Source organism: Pelodiscus sinensis, chromosome 1 (assembly GCF_049634645.1).
Source record: "Pelodiscus sinensis isolate JC-2024 chromosome 1, ASM4963464v1, whole genome shotgun sequence".
Lineage (NCBI taxonomy): Eukaryota > Metazoa > Chordata > Testudines > Trionychidae > Pelodiscus > Pelodiscus sinensis.
The window spans coordinates 13,071,560-13,087,679 of NC_134711.1; the positions used below are offsets into that span (position 1 = coordinate 13,071,560).

The 16,120-nt window shown below is 40.9% G+C and overlaps 1 protein-coding gene across 2 annotated transcripts in view; it reads left to right on the forward strand.

Moving 5' to 3' along the window:
• The window catches only part of CDC123 (cell division cycle 123), an 81,562-nt gene extending 69,938 nt beyond the window's left edge, over nt 1-11,624 (forward strand). For both annotated transcript variants that reach the window (XM_075926014.1, XM_075926015.1), the window contains 2 exons: nt 2,745-2,882; nt 6,414-11,624. In XM_075926014.1, the coding sequence (XP_075782129.1) occupies nt 2,745-2,882; nt 6,414-6,440 (165 nt within the window). In that variant the 3' untranslated portion in view covers nt 6,441-11,624. The remainder of the gene's footprint in view (nt 1-2,744; nt 2,883-6,413) is intronic.
• The last annotated feature ends 4,496 nt before the right edge of the window (nt 11,625-16,120 follow it).

Consider the following 16,120-nt stretch of genomic DNA (forward strand, 5'->3'; position numbering starts at 1 on the left):
TTAAGAAACATCATAGCTCACATTACAAGCTGCTCACATCACGAGCTACCCACATGTGCCAGCCAGGACTTGGCCATCCCTTCTCAGTTACATAGCTTCATGTATAAATGCAACTCTCCCCTTCTGCATGACTTCAATGCCTCTAGTTATGGTATCACTCCATGCTGACGGTCCACACCGTGGTACTGTCATCCCTTCAATGGTGGTTGGATATGTATTGCATGCATGGGAGTTCCCTTTCTTCCCTCTTGCCCAGACAAGATTATCATTGATGAATCCTTGGGGGGATTGAGGGAACTCCCAGAGAATCCAGAATGCATATAGATATGCAGGAGATCAGAACTGTCACCCTAGGAAGGCTTAAGCTTCGACCCTGCCTCTCTTCAGAATGTGCCACTCATTAACACCTGTAAAGTGGCCACATGGAATTCTATGCACAACTTTATTGCACACTGTGCAGGACATGGCAGCAGATGTTTCCTCTGCACAGCAGTCTTCTGCACTACTATTCCATCCTCATTCTCTCACCTTTCTACAAATTGGTATTGCTTGTTAATCACCCTCTGTGGAGTACAGTAGGGGCCATCATTCAAAGAAAAGGAGGTTGACTTACCTATACCTGGAGGCTTTTTGAGATACGTAGTCCCTATCTGTATGCCACTCTCTGCCCTCCTTCCCCTCTGGATCTGCCATATTTGCAGTGCAGAAGTAAATGGAGACACAGTTGATCCACTCCAACCTTTATTGCCTCGAATGGAAGCCCTAGGTGAGGCAGGGCACAAGAAACACTACTTACAAAATCTCCAATCCCAAAGCATGGTGTGGAATACAGATAGGGATCACACATCGTGAAAAACCTCCAATTACAGGTAAGTAACCCCCTTCTTTCTAGCTGATAAAGATTAGAAAATCTTAGAATACATTATGATTTCCTTAGTGTATTCTTATATGAAAGAAAATTGCTCTGTTTGCCCCCAAGATGTTATGAAACTGCAAATGAAGTGCAGATAGGTGGATTCTGTGTTGGTGAATGGGGTGGAAGGTGGCCCACGAGGTGTTAATGTGTCCTGCATGATACAAAAAAGGTTTGAGATCATCTGGGTTAAAGGATAGGACTTATTTAGATAAAAACCAAAAAACTCAGAGTTTATTTTGTCTAGCAAGATATGGTTTAGTTATTAGTCAGTTTTGAGGGTTTTCACCTGTCATGCATGGATGCACACCATATATTTTGTGCCGTTTCCTAGTGTAAGCTGGAATGAGAAGTAGAATGTTTTGTCTTGTTCAGCTCCAGCTCAGCAATTAGGTCTACTGGTTTGGGGGTAAATGTCTGGTGCTCTCTCTGCCTACATGTGTAATATCAGGAAACTTTTTGCCTACTTCTTCAGATGACATCAGATTGCCATCATAGAGCACTTTGAAGATGTAACATGCTATATATTTACATATCACTGTTTGTTAAATTAAATGTAAGGTGGGGCTACACGTTTTATAGTTAGCAATGGAAGCTTAACAATAAGTTTGGTTTCAAGAAATACTTGCTGCATATGTCTTGACCTTAACTTTGGCAGGATTTTAGATGTAAATATGGATTTAAATCTGAAACCCTTAATAAAGGGGGATTTAAGGCTTTTGTTGCCAGAAATGATATACTTTATCCTTGTGTTCAGATAAAGCTCTCAGATAAAAAGCCTATCTAAAGTTCAACCTCTGCTGGGGATTCCAAGCATTATAGCACTTTACATTAAGTATAAGTAAATAAGTTGTATTAATACAGTGAATGTCCTCTTGGAGGCTTGGGGTATGGGAAGAAAGGCTTATATCTGAATATTAAAGGCATTTTAATTTCTGTCCATAAGTGGTCAGAGGGTTTTGATTTTTTCTTCTTTTTTAATATAGGAAACCCGTGATCACTCCTATCATGGGGGAGTCCCCACCTGGAATGCCCTCTTGTAGCAGGCCAGTGCACAGTAGTTGTACCTGCTTCCGTTTCCTTATCGGATTCCCCACTAGTTCCACTGTTAGCTGACTTGCCCCAGTTGTACCCCTCTGTGGGGCCTGTTTATCACCAAAACATAGTGCAAATAGTCCTTACCAAAAGTCCCTACACACAGTCCCTTTCTCCAGTATAGTCCGAACAGTACAGACACACCAAGTCTGGCCCCAGCGTCTGTCACTCCCTGCTTTTAGCCTTTTCCGGCCCTCTGGTTTCATCTCTCAGGCTCAGAGTCAGAAGGCATCTCCCTCTGCTCCTCTGTCTTCAGCCCTCTCCAGCCTTCTCTGGCTCAGAAATATCAGCAAGCTCGCCTTCCACTGGCTTCTGTGATAATTCTTCCTTCTTTTCTTGGAGGACCTGTAAAGAGCTTTCTGCTCTCTCTACTTTTCCCCAGAGACCTCTTCTGGTCACCAGCTTCCAGGCAGCTCTCAGCTTCCCTGTTCTCATTGGATCAGGCAACTCACGCTTGTCCATTTCATTGACTGATCCACTCTGTCAGGCTGTAGGGAAGCTCTGACTCACTAGGTCTTTCTCTTCTCTAGGATTCAGGTTCCCTCTTTTAAGCTGAATTAGGCAGCTTCATTTTAAAGGGCCAGTGTCACCCTTTTAGTATATTGGAAAAACTCCACTTTTAGTATATTGAAAAAACTCAATAGCAGCAATTGAAACAGTGTTACTGCTAGTTTAAAAAAATGGGTGTTTGTTGGCAGTTAGATTAAGGTTTTTTTTTAACCTGTCTTTCTCTAAGGACTATCCAGCGTTCCGCTGTACAAACAGCAAAGTTACCGTCCAGCCTAGCCCTTACCTGAGCTACCGACTGCCCAAGGATTTTGTAGATCTTTCTACTGGAGAAGATGTTCACAAGCTAATTGATTTTCTCAAGCTGGTAAGCAAACTGAAGTGAAAGAATTTCTGACCATGGGGGTTACCAAAGAGGAGCACTAAAGCATGTGGAATTATGACATTCTGATTTGGAAGAATTACAGTATTCGGCTTGTAAAATAAATTTGTATATAGAGAGGAAAGGAGAGAGAGTGTATGTATTGTTGGACTGATTTATTGTTTTACTTGTAATAACCAAGAACAAATTGTCACTTTATTATTGTGTTACCTTAGGGGAAGCTAATACATGATAGAGAATACGGAAATGTTACTGGAACACACATGCCCTTTTTTGTTTAAAGAGAACTATAGGCTAAGTGGAAATATGTAGTCTGAGTGGCTGAATGTTAGAAATGTTAAGTGTAATATTAACCTAATTTTGTAATGTTTTAGGGAGCCTTACACACTTTATGCAGTTCTTACTTCAGACAAACTTAGTTTCTCAGGTCTTTTTTTCCAATAAATATACATGACTTGTTCATAGGCTGAAATGATCTTTTTGCCGCCTTTCAACCACTGTAAGCAGTGTGAAAGATTTAATCAACAGTAGGGTTCAATACAACAGCCGTCTTTCAGCTGGTCAAGCCCCAAACCACTCACAGCTTTAAAAGTTAACTCAAACAATCCAAGTTCTGCTCTAAAGCTGCAGGCTACAGTACAATGTAATGTGCAGTGAGTGATGCACTTTGTATAGGTTACTTATCTTAGACTCGGGGATAGCTGTGTTAGTCTCTATCTCAAAAAGGAGGAGTCCCGTGGCACCTTAAAGACTAACAGATTTATTTGGGCATAAGTTTTCGTGGGTAAAATCCACTTCATCATATGAATTGACTCCGGTTCATGTGATGAAATGGGTTTTACCCATGAAGCTTATGCCCAAATAAATCTGTTAGTCTTTAAGGTGCCACAGGACTCTGTAAGATCATCTTCAGGGGAAAAAATTGTCTCTATTCTCTGGATGGTGCATAATTAAAAATGGTGCTTTTTCCAGTCTCGTTCGCAATGTTCCCCAATTCCACTGGAAGACTACTCTATAGTCTAATACAGAAGAGGACAAACTCAAGCCCGAGGGCCGGATCTAGCCCACCAAGTATTTCTTTCCAGCCTGCCCAGTGGATTAGCAGAGTATGAATACTTACAGCAGGCAGCATGTGTTCAGCTGCTTCTCCCCTCCCCCCCGCCACCTTGCTCCGTCCTGTAGCCAATCTGCTCCCAGGATTATCCTGTTAGCTGTGCAGAGCTGGGGGAGAGGGGAGCTCTGAAATCAGGGTGTCCCCCTGTCCCTGTGCCCCATCTCTGCAGAGCACGTGTCAAGGAGAGGGGGAGGTACAGCAAAGCTGTTCCAATCTGACGTATGGATGGTGAGTGACTCAGAGGAGTGCCTGTCTTAAGAGACAGTGCCCTGTTTCTAAGATTTCAGTGCACCTGTGCGTGCGTGCGTGCTTTTTCTCCTCCCCTTTCCTCTCTCCCCACAACACTTCTCTCTCTTACCCCATCTCTGCAGAGCGGGAGAGAGGGAAGACTTAAAGAGACAGTATATGGCTTCTCTCAGAAATTTACCCGGCGGCAGCAGCCAGCACACACACACACTACCTGTTATATATATACTCTCTCTCTCTGTCTGTGCCACATGCACTCAATCTGTGTCAGAGTCCGTCTCTCGCACACACCGTGTCTCTCTCTTTCACACTCACACGCTTTGTTGTTTTCTGTAGCCTCAGTCCCACCCCTTCTGTATGAGGCCCTACCCATTCCAGGTCCTACCCATTCTACAGCCAGCCTATGACCGTGTACATAAAGTGGCCCCCCTGCAAAAATTATTGCCCACCTGATCTAATAGTACTTGCTATCATAAATCTTTTACATCCGTTGTAACGTTCCCCTTCTGTTTCTCCCCATTGCTTCTAATTACACTCCTTTTTGTACCAACACAAATCTCCTCCTTTCTTCCTTACCAATAGCAAAGAATCTACCTTTCTGTCTTCAACATTTTGAGGGGAGGCAAAGCCCAAGGATTTGTTTGGCATCAGACAGCTGATTTGTAAGACTTCAAATATCCTTGATATTAACCATCAACATTTATCCTATTTTTTTCATTAAAATTCATTTTTGATGAAAAAATCCTGACTAGCTCTGCTCAGTGGTCAAAGTGTGCTCTCGTCCTCAGGTAGGCAGCCCAAAACATCCCTGAAAAAAGAATAAATCTCTGGTCTGACCTTCTAATAATTACTCACTGGCCCTTGGGTACAGTGATAAGGCTAACTAGGCCCTCAGTATGGTGTAGACTGAAGTCTCATTAACAGAAATGTAGCTAAAAAATTAGCTGTTTTGGTGAATCCTCTCAATAGAGGAATATACTTGAGATGCTGTGCATTGAATGACACTTCATAGTTTGGTTCTGAATAGCACAGTCTTATGCTCAAGCCCAAAACTAATTAGCACTTGAAGATTCATCTCCAACTATGCGTCTTTGCAGGTCCTGATTGTACAAGAGTGTAAATGGAATAACTTCAATTCAGTTCACAAAAAAATTCACAGGCCAGGAGAGTGGCAGTGTTAGGTGATGTGGTAGTGACCTAACATGGACTCTCCTCCCTTTAAGTCTGCTAGCATTATGTATTGTGAAGTCTAGCTATGATCTAGAAGGATGAGATACTCACACTTAGACTCCATAATATTGAGGCTTATCTGAAGCTTGCTGCACTAGACTATGATTACAGACATTTTGAGCTGTTAGCCAAGAAGCTTGATGAAGGGACTACAGAATCCACTGCCATGCCATCCTTAGGTGCCATCAAAAGAGTTAAGAGGAAAGAATAGATTGTGTTATACCAGGGCCAGAAGAAAACCCTTTAATATATGTGTGGCTGAGTGAGGGGGGATTGCATTATGAAAAGTTTGCAAGTGTAGTCTGCCCCAAAGCCTAAGCAAGAAGCCAGCATCATTAATCTGATTAATGTACCATTTTTAGCAAGCTCACATTCAGTATGTCTTGTTCAGGCAGTGGCTGATGGGAACCCTGTCTAATCTTTATTGGTTTTTATGGTGCACCTATTGCTGAGGTCTGGTGTGAACATCCACATAGGGAAGATTTACACTGAGGTACCTCCATACCATGAGTGGGGAGCCTTTTGGAAACCTACACTCTTAGTGTTAGATCATCAGCTTTGCAATGAGATACTACCACCTGCAGCTTGTCAAACCTAGAGATATTCAAGTTTCAGTGTACAATTCAAGATGCACCTCCATGGTCGGATTTTTCTTTGAGTATTCCTCATCATTGTCTTTCCTGGCTATAGTTCTCAGCTGTTCAGAGTTCTTGTTTAGGGGGAGCATTTTTATTGGTTCACATTGTGATATGACAGATTTTACTCCCCATTTTAAATAAAATCCTGTAGTGGCTTCCAGTAGGGAATAGACTCTCCTGCATCCCAGTGTCAATACATGGAAAATATTTGCAATGTTAGATTAGATTGGTGCTTTATTTAATATGAGTGTATTTAACATGATATTAATTTTCCTGTTTCCTTGACAGGAAAGAAATCAGCAAGATGATGACTGAGGAACCATGAAGTAGAAGATGAAATTGAAAACAATAAAGTTGGCTAATTAAAACCACATAATAGTGTAGCTGTTCACCAGCCATCAATTTAAAGATTTACCTGCTTTTTATATTCATTTAAAACAACTAAAGAGCTGTGTGTATTGGTATAATAAATGTACATTTTAGGAAACCATTTTGGTATGGTGAAATAGTACACTGGCCTGTGTTGTATGATACATCATCTTTAAATTCAAGCTAGATGCTTGTACACGTACCCAGCTGTAGGCAATTCAGCGTCTGTGTACATCTAAGTAATTGAATCCTCAGTCTTGAAGATTGTATGCACCCAAGTCATTGAGGTTTGCTGAAATTAGCAGACTTTTGCTCATATATGCAATGCATCCTTCACATTTAACGCTTGTGCAGTCAAAATGTCAACTGCCCCTCCTGCCTTAAGCACAGGCTACAGTAATTCCTCATTTAACACTATAGATGTGTTTCTGAAAATGTTTGTGCTAAGCGAAAACATGCTATGTGGGGTCAATTTTCCCATTTAAAAATAATGGAAAATGTGAGGGTTGAGTTTCAGGTGGTGGTAGCGGCGGCAAAGTCAAGTTTTTGTTGGTGCTTGGTCATCAATGTCAACATTAGATATCTAGCAACACAAGTCACTGCAGTTTGTTAAAATACAAAAATAAACCCGTGAGTGAGCAGAGGAGCACTGTGACCACATGTATTCATCCGCTCATGCGTATTACCACTGTTTTCACCAACTTATACTGCCGCATGAAGTAGTCCGCCACTTGATTATTTTCGTGTTCTTTCTGGGACAGTCGTGTTATTCAAAAAAGTTCCCTAAAAATAAATCGTGCTATTGTGAAAACGTGTTAAGCGGGCCCATGTTAAATGAGTAATTACTGTATTTTAAAGCACAGACTAGTTGTAAGGAAACAAACAAAAAATTCCCATGTAATTTTTTTTAAATTGTCAATTTCATATATGTTTTGAGGGCACTTTTTATTTAAAAAAAGAAATTAATTTTTTCAACTTTCTCAGTAAAACTCACGAATTTAAAGAAAAAATAATTTAACCCATTAATGGTCCTGAAACAATTTACCAACAAATGTCGGTGTCATTTGTACTTTTCTAAACCCTGCAAGCACTGTGAAATACAGTAATGTTTTTTCTGAATGCAAATATAGTGAGGAAATTTGCAGAAATGGGGCCTTTCAGAACCCAATTTAATGAAATATCAGAGCTGAGTTTTATTCCTGTCATATAAATCTCAAGCAATCACTTGTGGCTTCATACAAAGATGTACAACCTGTGATTTTTTTTTTAAGTGTGAATTCAGTTTTGCTGCTATTTCATCCAAAATTTCTGACTTTGGAGAAGGGATTGGCCCTATAATTTATGATGGAATTTGTATTTATTTGGTGCTTCAGCTCCCTCTAGTGATAGGAGACAGCTTGAAGCAATGGCTGTAGAGTGCAAAAACCTGGTTTCCCTTCTAGATTTATTACCAACTTGCCAAAATGTCAGATAATTTGGGAAACTCCATTGTTGGGTATCCAGCTTGATAGGAGGGGCTGTATGATCAGAGGTGCACAGCATATTCATCTCCAGTTGAGGTGCACAAGAGCTGCAGTCGTTCTGAAAAGCAGATCCTAATTTGTCTCAAAGTAGCCATCCAAAAATCAACAGTTATTTTAAAGTTAGTCCTATGCCTTCCTGTCCTTTTTTTTTGTAAAATGGGGTATAGTGCTTAGAAAATGCATCACTCATCCCTCTGTGGTTTTAGTCTTGAATGAACTCTACTTGTGACATAGGACACAGATTATACCTCCTATTCTACCGTATATGCTTATCAAACATAACATCTTGAAGCTTGCTGTCTTTGACAGAGAGGAAGTAGCAGACAATGGCTCTGCAGTTTTAAGGTTACAAAATGTTTCTTTCTGAAGCTTCATGTGCATATTAAAGAGTTGCCATTTTAGGCTGAGGTATCAAATGTTGCTAAATCAAGAAGAATCACTGGGGAAAAAAACTTGAAGGAAATATTCAGAAAACTCATACTTTAAGATCAGAAGGGACTATTATGATCATCCAGGCAGGCCCCCTGAATAACCCCAAAACAGAATTTCACCTAAAATTCCTGCATTAGGTCCATAATTTTGGTTGTGTTTTAGCATGCATATAAGAAAGACACCCAACCTTGATTTAAAGATGTCAAATAATAGAGAATCCACTCCAACTCTGTAAATGTCCATGATTAATCACCCAGTTTCTATTTAGCTTCCACTAATTGAATCTTAAGTTTTTTCTGCTGATTTGAAGAGCTCTATTGTCAGAAGACTTTTCATAGTATTTGGAGTAAGGAAGGGTCATAACATTCTTCTGGAGGTACTTGTAGACCATGAGAAAAATTAATAATCATTCTTTTTTTTTTTTTAATAAGACAAAGGTAGGCAAGGTTTCAATAACATTGTATAAAGCTGTCCTAGTAAAATGTTATCCTTTTCAGTCCTTTATTTTAATATTTGCTGTTTACTTCACATGTAGCAATTCCATTAGTCCTGCGTTAGGTTGCAATGAGATTTATTTCGAGACATAATCACAATTACTAAATACAAAAATCCAGTTCATCAAGCCCAGTTCATGAGTGAATAATCCTATTGACTACTCATGTGAATGAGGGTTATAGGATCAGAGCCTCACAATTGAAAACTTAAGCAAACATTGTTAAGCTTGAAGTATATAGTAAATATAGGGAAAGTATTAGAGAATGGAGGTAGGTTCATGCAGGGTAGTTGTACTGTGAAAAAGATACTTTGCCAACTAATAACATCTATAAGACATTAGGGCTGTGTCTAGACTGGCCAGTTTTTCCGGAAAATCAGCCGCTTTTCCGGAAAAACTTGCCAGCTGCCTACACTGGCCGCTTGAATTTCCGCAAAAGCACTGACTTCCTACTGTAAGAAATCAGTGCTTTTTGTGGAAATACTATGCTGCTCCCGTTTGGGCAAAAGTCCTTTTGCGCAAAAGGGCCAGTGTTGACAACCCAGATTTGTTTTCCGCAAAAAAGCCCCGATCACGAAAATGGCAGTTGGGGCTTTTTTGTGGAAAAGAGCGTCTAGATTGGCACGGGCGCTTTTCCACAAAAGCACTTCTTGCGGAAAAGCGTCCGTGCCAATCTAGACACGCTTTTCCGAAAATGCTTTTAACGGAAAACTTTTCTGTTAAAAGCATTTCCGGAAAATCATGCAAGTCTAGACGTAGCCCAGGACTTGCTCAGTGTCTGAGCTATGCATCATCTCAGTGGGACAGTTGTGTTCGTGGATTGGAGTTCTTCCCAGAGTGCTAAAGAAAATTTTCCCTATTATGCTTCTGTCAGTAGTAGCTGTTTAATTTCTCAGCTGGAGAGCAGTCTTGACCCTATTCCACTGAACTCCTTTAAAAATATTACCTCTCTATGAAAATTACCAGCATAAAATCTCTTTAAAACTTATCATCTGTAAGGTGTACCTGTTTAATGCAGAGGAGATTCTGGTGAATGCACCCTTACTCCTTCCTGGTGCCCTCTCTTGTAGTTCCCTTGCCTTATTTGCCTTCCTAATATCCCCCTCATCTTTCCTAATATCCCCCTAATGCCACCAATAAATGATCTGATTAATCAGTATCCAAAGAAACGGCACATCTACTATTGAGCTGAACCAAAAAAAAATTCAGCTTGATCTGCATAATATTTTACATTCTGATTTGTGGACTTCATTTGAGTGTATTGCTCTGCAAAGCCATATGAATGTAGGAAGTATTCTTCGAATTGTACCATCTCCTTTGGCAGAATGAATACCACCTGTTGGATTCTAGACACCTTATATGGCCATAAAATTATCCTCCTGAACATATCTAACATTCTCTGTCAGGCACTGTGTGTAAATCTTTCATACATCCTTCTGTGCCCATGTATGGCTGACACTCAGGACTCCATAGTAAGCATAGTTGGAACCCAATGAGACAGTCAAGTGAGAATATAGACATCAAGAATGGTTAAAAGTCATAACACAGCCTTGATTGGCATGTTGCCATGACATCCTCAAGAATGTGGTGTCTCCTAATTTGTGTCAAACTCTGTAAATGCTCTTTTGTTAGGTAAACAAGAGACTAGCAGAGCTTTTGTATGTAGTGAGATATTGGGTATCATTTTTACTATTCAGTTCTTACTAAGGGGCTGCACCCTTTGCTCACTACGCTCACCTACCCCCCTCTCTCTGGCTGCTTTTGCTTTGCTGAGAGAGCCTGTTGACACTGATGACATCATTCTGTTGCCTGGCAGGAATATTCTGTCATCCATCAGGAAAAAAAATTTATAGAGCGATATTACAGTAGCATCCAGAGGATCAATGCTATATTATGTGTGATAATCAAAACAAAGAGTACCTGTGTCGCTTGTAATTTTACAAAGAATGGGGGAGAGGAGGACAAATATATCTTGCCTGTGCATACATACTCACTCTGTTTTGTGTTTTGTAAATATCAACTTTTCCAACGACCTATCGCCATTCTTGGGGATTTCTTGTAGATATCAGAGAGACAAGGACAAGCCATTAAGGCTTGCATGGCTGGTGGAATAGAGAAATGGTCAAGCATAAATAAAAATAGAATTGTTTCCTTAGCAGACATTTCAACGAGTTCCCTTTAATGCGCTGAAACAACTCTAGATGTCTTTTTTTTCTAGCTGGAGGGGAATGACATCTGGCTGAGTGACATCTGCTTGTGTGGCAGCCAAAATGTAAATAAGCAAATCAGCCTGGCAAACTTGCAATATTCTTCATTCTGAAGGGGCAGGGTCCTACAGACCTGGCTGTGTTTGGATAGTATTTCTCCTCAAGCCTATTGTTTTAGGAAATAATCATGGGAGAGAATACATCTCTTTGGGTCTCTGAGATGGTGCTTAAAAGAATAATTAAGGGGTCACACAGCTTTTGACACACGAACCCTTGATAAATCCTGACGTTACAGGCTTGGTATTGATGTTTTAAATGAATTTAGGTCATTTTTACACTACATACACTTTAGGCTTAAAGTGTAGCTATTCAACAGTATCATGAAACTCCTTTCTAACTCATTTAGGAGGGGTTTCTTTGGGATTTTTTGTTGTTGATTTATTTTAAATAAAGAAAACCAGACATTGGAATTAAAGCTGTTTTGTTACTGATTTATTTTGTTAGCTCCCCCAGAAGAATACAGCCTTCAATGTCATATGCTAATCCTGAGACTAAATATAATTAAAATTGCATTTATCTGCATGACACAATTGTGAGATTCTTGTTTTCTGGGATGTTATTTTAAATATATACTTCGTATTGCAAAGTATGAGATGTACTATCCAGTTCTTGCATTACCCTTATCACTAGTATCTGAAAACAGCCCATGTCACTTCAAAAAAACCCTGATCTTTCTCCATCTGCAGGAGTACAATTTGAATAGGTAGAGAGTGTGGGTGACTAGCTACATGTTGAGGGGGGTATATGTGTGCAAGTGAAAATGGCTTATTGTGTGAAGAACTATTAGAAGAAAAAGGTTTTCCACTGAGTTCTGAATGTGTCACAATGAGACTTAGGTTCCTAAAATATCTGAGCATTTTCATCTTAGGGCTTGCATGAACAGCAATTTCCCAGGGGTTAATTATGCAAAGTTGTACATGCAAATTAAAGAGGCATTAAAGAAATTACTCTGTTGCTCAGCCCCAACTGTTCCTGATCACACGGTCCGATTCCAGGCAGTAGAATTCCAGGTATTGCACCATGTCCTTATGCTGTTTTTTTACAACATGATCCAGCAATATTTCAGTGGTATCTATGCCTTCTTTCCTTTCCATATCCTCATATTAACTATAAAAGACCCTTCCTTTGTACAACACTCAGAAAAAGCTAAACACAATTTCCATAGCATAGGGACCAGGTGACCTGGACAGCAGCAGTATAAGGTCCTCATATGGCTGTCTTGCTAGTTGGTCTGAAACCTGGGCATGATAATTAAGATCTAAATCTATTCAATCCTTGTTTCTCTCTGCTGAGGCTGCCAACAAAGGGCTGGTGGTGGCTAGGGTTTTGGCAGTGAGGGCACTGGACCCCTGGAAATTGATCTTAGATCCTCAACTCATTTTACATAGGCTACTGAACAGTCTTCAAGTGGTGGTAAGCTTCAGTTCCTTACCCTGGGTAAGGGTTAAATTCAGAGACGCCATATCTCAGATGAGGTTACTTTGTACAGTAGTTTTATTCTGTACATGAGTTGGAGATGAGAAAAGTTAATCATGTATCCAGTCACCCAGAACTACCTCTCTACTCCAGCCCAGTGGCGGGTTGTTCCAGTCCAGACAGGCTGGGGCAGCCATCCCACCCATACCCCTTAATTGGTTAACCAATTAAATGGGATTTTACATCCCTATTGGAGACATAGGTGCCTATTGAAAACAATGGAAACTACTGGATTCTCAGCACCTTGAAAAGTTTGACCATAAGGGCCCATTTCTGGAGTCTTTTATGCAGGCAATATTCCCACTGACTTCAGCAGAGGATGAGAAGAATCCCTTGTATTTCTCCACCCCAGGGAGTGTTTTGTCTGACTAAGCTTTTCAGGACTGGGTGCTGGGAGAAGTAGCAAGATGTAGCTAGAGAACCAAATCCTAGTTTTGAGATACGGTGTTTCTCCAAAAAGCCTCAGAGTCTGAAAGAGGAACAAGGAATAAAGGGAACTGAGAACAGAAACACAGTCAAATGACATCCCCCATCTTCCTCTTTCAGCTCTGTTGTGTTTGGCATGATAGAAGTCATGTTTTTTTCTGAAAAAAAGACACAAATGGGGGGAGTAAAGTAAAATAAAATAAAAATCAAAGGCCAGGTACCTTGGACAATGATCTGGGTCTAAGGAGCCCGTCTGAAACCCACTAAAGTCAATAGGATTGTTTTGCATGAGTAAGGTCTAATTACAGGCAGTCCCCGAGTTACGCGGATCCGACTTATGTCGGATCTGCAGTTACGAACGGGGATTTTCTGTCCCGGAGGACTGGAGCGGCGGGATGCCTGGTCCTGCCGCCCGCCTCCTCCGGGGTGAGAAAAGCTGCTCCCCGTCTCCCTGGTCTGCTGGGGGAGCCAACAGACCAGGGAGACGGGGAGCAAAGCGGCGGAGGACCCGGGGCCGGACCCGCGGCCGCTTCAAGATCAGTGGCTGAATCAGGATGCCTGGGGCAGAGCAGCTGGGGTGCTGCTGGGTTGGTCCAGTAGCGCCGAGAAGCGGCCGCGCTACTGGACCAACCCAGCAGCACCCGAGCTGCTCTGCCCCAGGCGTCCCCAAGTTAGCCGCTGCTGAAACTGACCAGCAGCTGACTACAGGAAGCCCGAGGCAGAGTTGCTCTGCCCCGGGCTTCCTGGAATCAGCTGCTGATCAGTTTCAGCAGCAGCTGACTTGGGGATGCCTGGGGTTCTTAAGTTGAATCTGTATGTAAGTCAGAACTGGTGTCCAGATTCAGCCGCTGTTGAAACTGATCAGTTTCAGCAGCGGCTGAATCTGGATGCCAGTTCCAACTTACATACAGATTCAACTTAAGAACAAACCTACCGTCCCTATCTTGTACGTAACCCGGGGACTTCCTGTATTCATATTAGGGTGTGCATGATTGGGCTCTACATTTTGTCCAGAAGAGGGCTAGAATATGACAGTAGAAATGATTTACTATAGGCAACTGTACATGTCAGGAGGGGAGAGACACTTTTAAGGTGAGATGGTTCTTAACACATCATCTGTGGCAAGTAGAGTCTTGACTGTGTTGTTTTACTTGTTTTGGTTTTGTCACCTTTATTAAATGTTAGGAGGTGGCTTTATTCAGCTGCAGGGTAGAAATGTCTCTTCTGGGGAGCATTTTTTAATGAAGAGAAGAGGATCACTTGGTGCAGGACAACAGTGGGGTTCCAAGTGAAAGGGACAGCGAGAGAAAAGGCGTGCCAGATGCGTAAGGGACTGCAACCATGGAAGCAACTAAGCAGAAGCCATAAGCAGAGTGAAGAGAATGAGGGAAATCAAGGAGGAGTAAAGCACATGGGTATTAATTTATAGGAAACAAGGTTAATTAATTTCAAAAGGAAACTGATCATTCACCTGCAGGTTGTTTTTTTGTATTCTGCTCAGGTCCATCAACACCAAAGTTGTTACCATCGAGAGTGTTTGCTGAGCTCTCTGATAGGAAGCAGTGGTCTCTCAGACCACCACTTGGTGGAAAGGTGTCTGTGTCACAAAAATAATCCTCACATTTGGCACCCTCATTGGCTGAAACTGACTGAGCTAAAATGAAGAATGAGCTACCCATTAACCCCAGTTGGTCTACTCCACGTCAGGGTTGAAGAGCTCTGGGGGTTATCTTGCCACAAACCAAACTTCTTTTATGAATGACAAGGCATCCTAATTCTCCTGCACTAAATTCACCCAGGGCCTGATTCAGAGGCAGGCAAGTCACCTACAAATCCTACAGTCAATGAGGCTACCTATAAAAGATTTGGTGGACTAGGCTGTTTATCAGGTGGAGAAATTTCATGAATAGACTGTTTAAAACAAAACAGAGGGAAATGTAAACCTTTCCTTTAAGTTGGGCCACTGCCTGTGTTTCCTTCAGACTCTAGTAAGACTTGGCCAAACTGAAAACTCTGGGGTAAACAAAAGTCCAAATAAGACAAAAGGCTTGACTGGAGATGGGTGGCTGGAGCATGAGCATTTGTTTGGAAATACACAAATGCCTGCAGAAGAGCCAATGTGACAGTGCAGTGGCCATCCAATTCTGTCCCCAGTGTGTATTGATAGCATGATCGTTCCCATGGTGTCTGAGTTTTTGTTCACCTGCTTGCAGTCTTTTCACTTGCAGATGTGAAATTCATTATAGTGTTAAATTCTTGTACATTCAATGGGACTGCAAGAGAAGCAACAATACAGTAACAATTCTGGCCCCTAATGAATCAGTGGGCATTTTGCCATTAATTTTAGTGAGGCTAGAATTTCACTCCCACTGTTTATAATTTTCCTTTTTGGAAACAAATATTCAACACCAAGTACTGAAATAACCCAGAATGAATGAAGAGCAATTAGTTTCTCATAGCAACCATTTGATAGGCAACAGTGATTTGCAGATGATACGGCTGTCTTTGTGATAATTTATGGCTTCACAAGAATTGTTTTTTCACTAAGTCTACAGCACTGTGAAGAGACCTAATCTATCATCTTTTGTACATATTTATCTCTTGCAATTGGTTTTGTTTCATTCAAGGAGGTTGTGGATCAGGTTTGTAAATGGATAGAAAAATCTTGAGTTAATCCTTGTTCTTGGAATGTGCTCCTCTTGAAATACAGGTTATGGTGCTCTTTTGTGCTTTTTGTACATTAAACTAACTAGGGAATTTTGTTTTAAATCCCAGTAATCTGAAATATTTTAAACTTTTTAAAATTTGGAAATGTCAGAATGGTCAATTTTTTCAAGTTTTTAAAAAAAATTCAACAAACTGATCCAAAAAACTAAAAAAAATTAAATTAAAATTTTTGTTGCTAATTTTCCCTTTGAAAAATAATGAAGATGTCAATTAAAATGTTGAGTTTGGTGCAATGGCAGTTTTAGTTTCAGTGCTTTCTCATTAGTGTAACTCCCTAGCCTA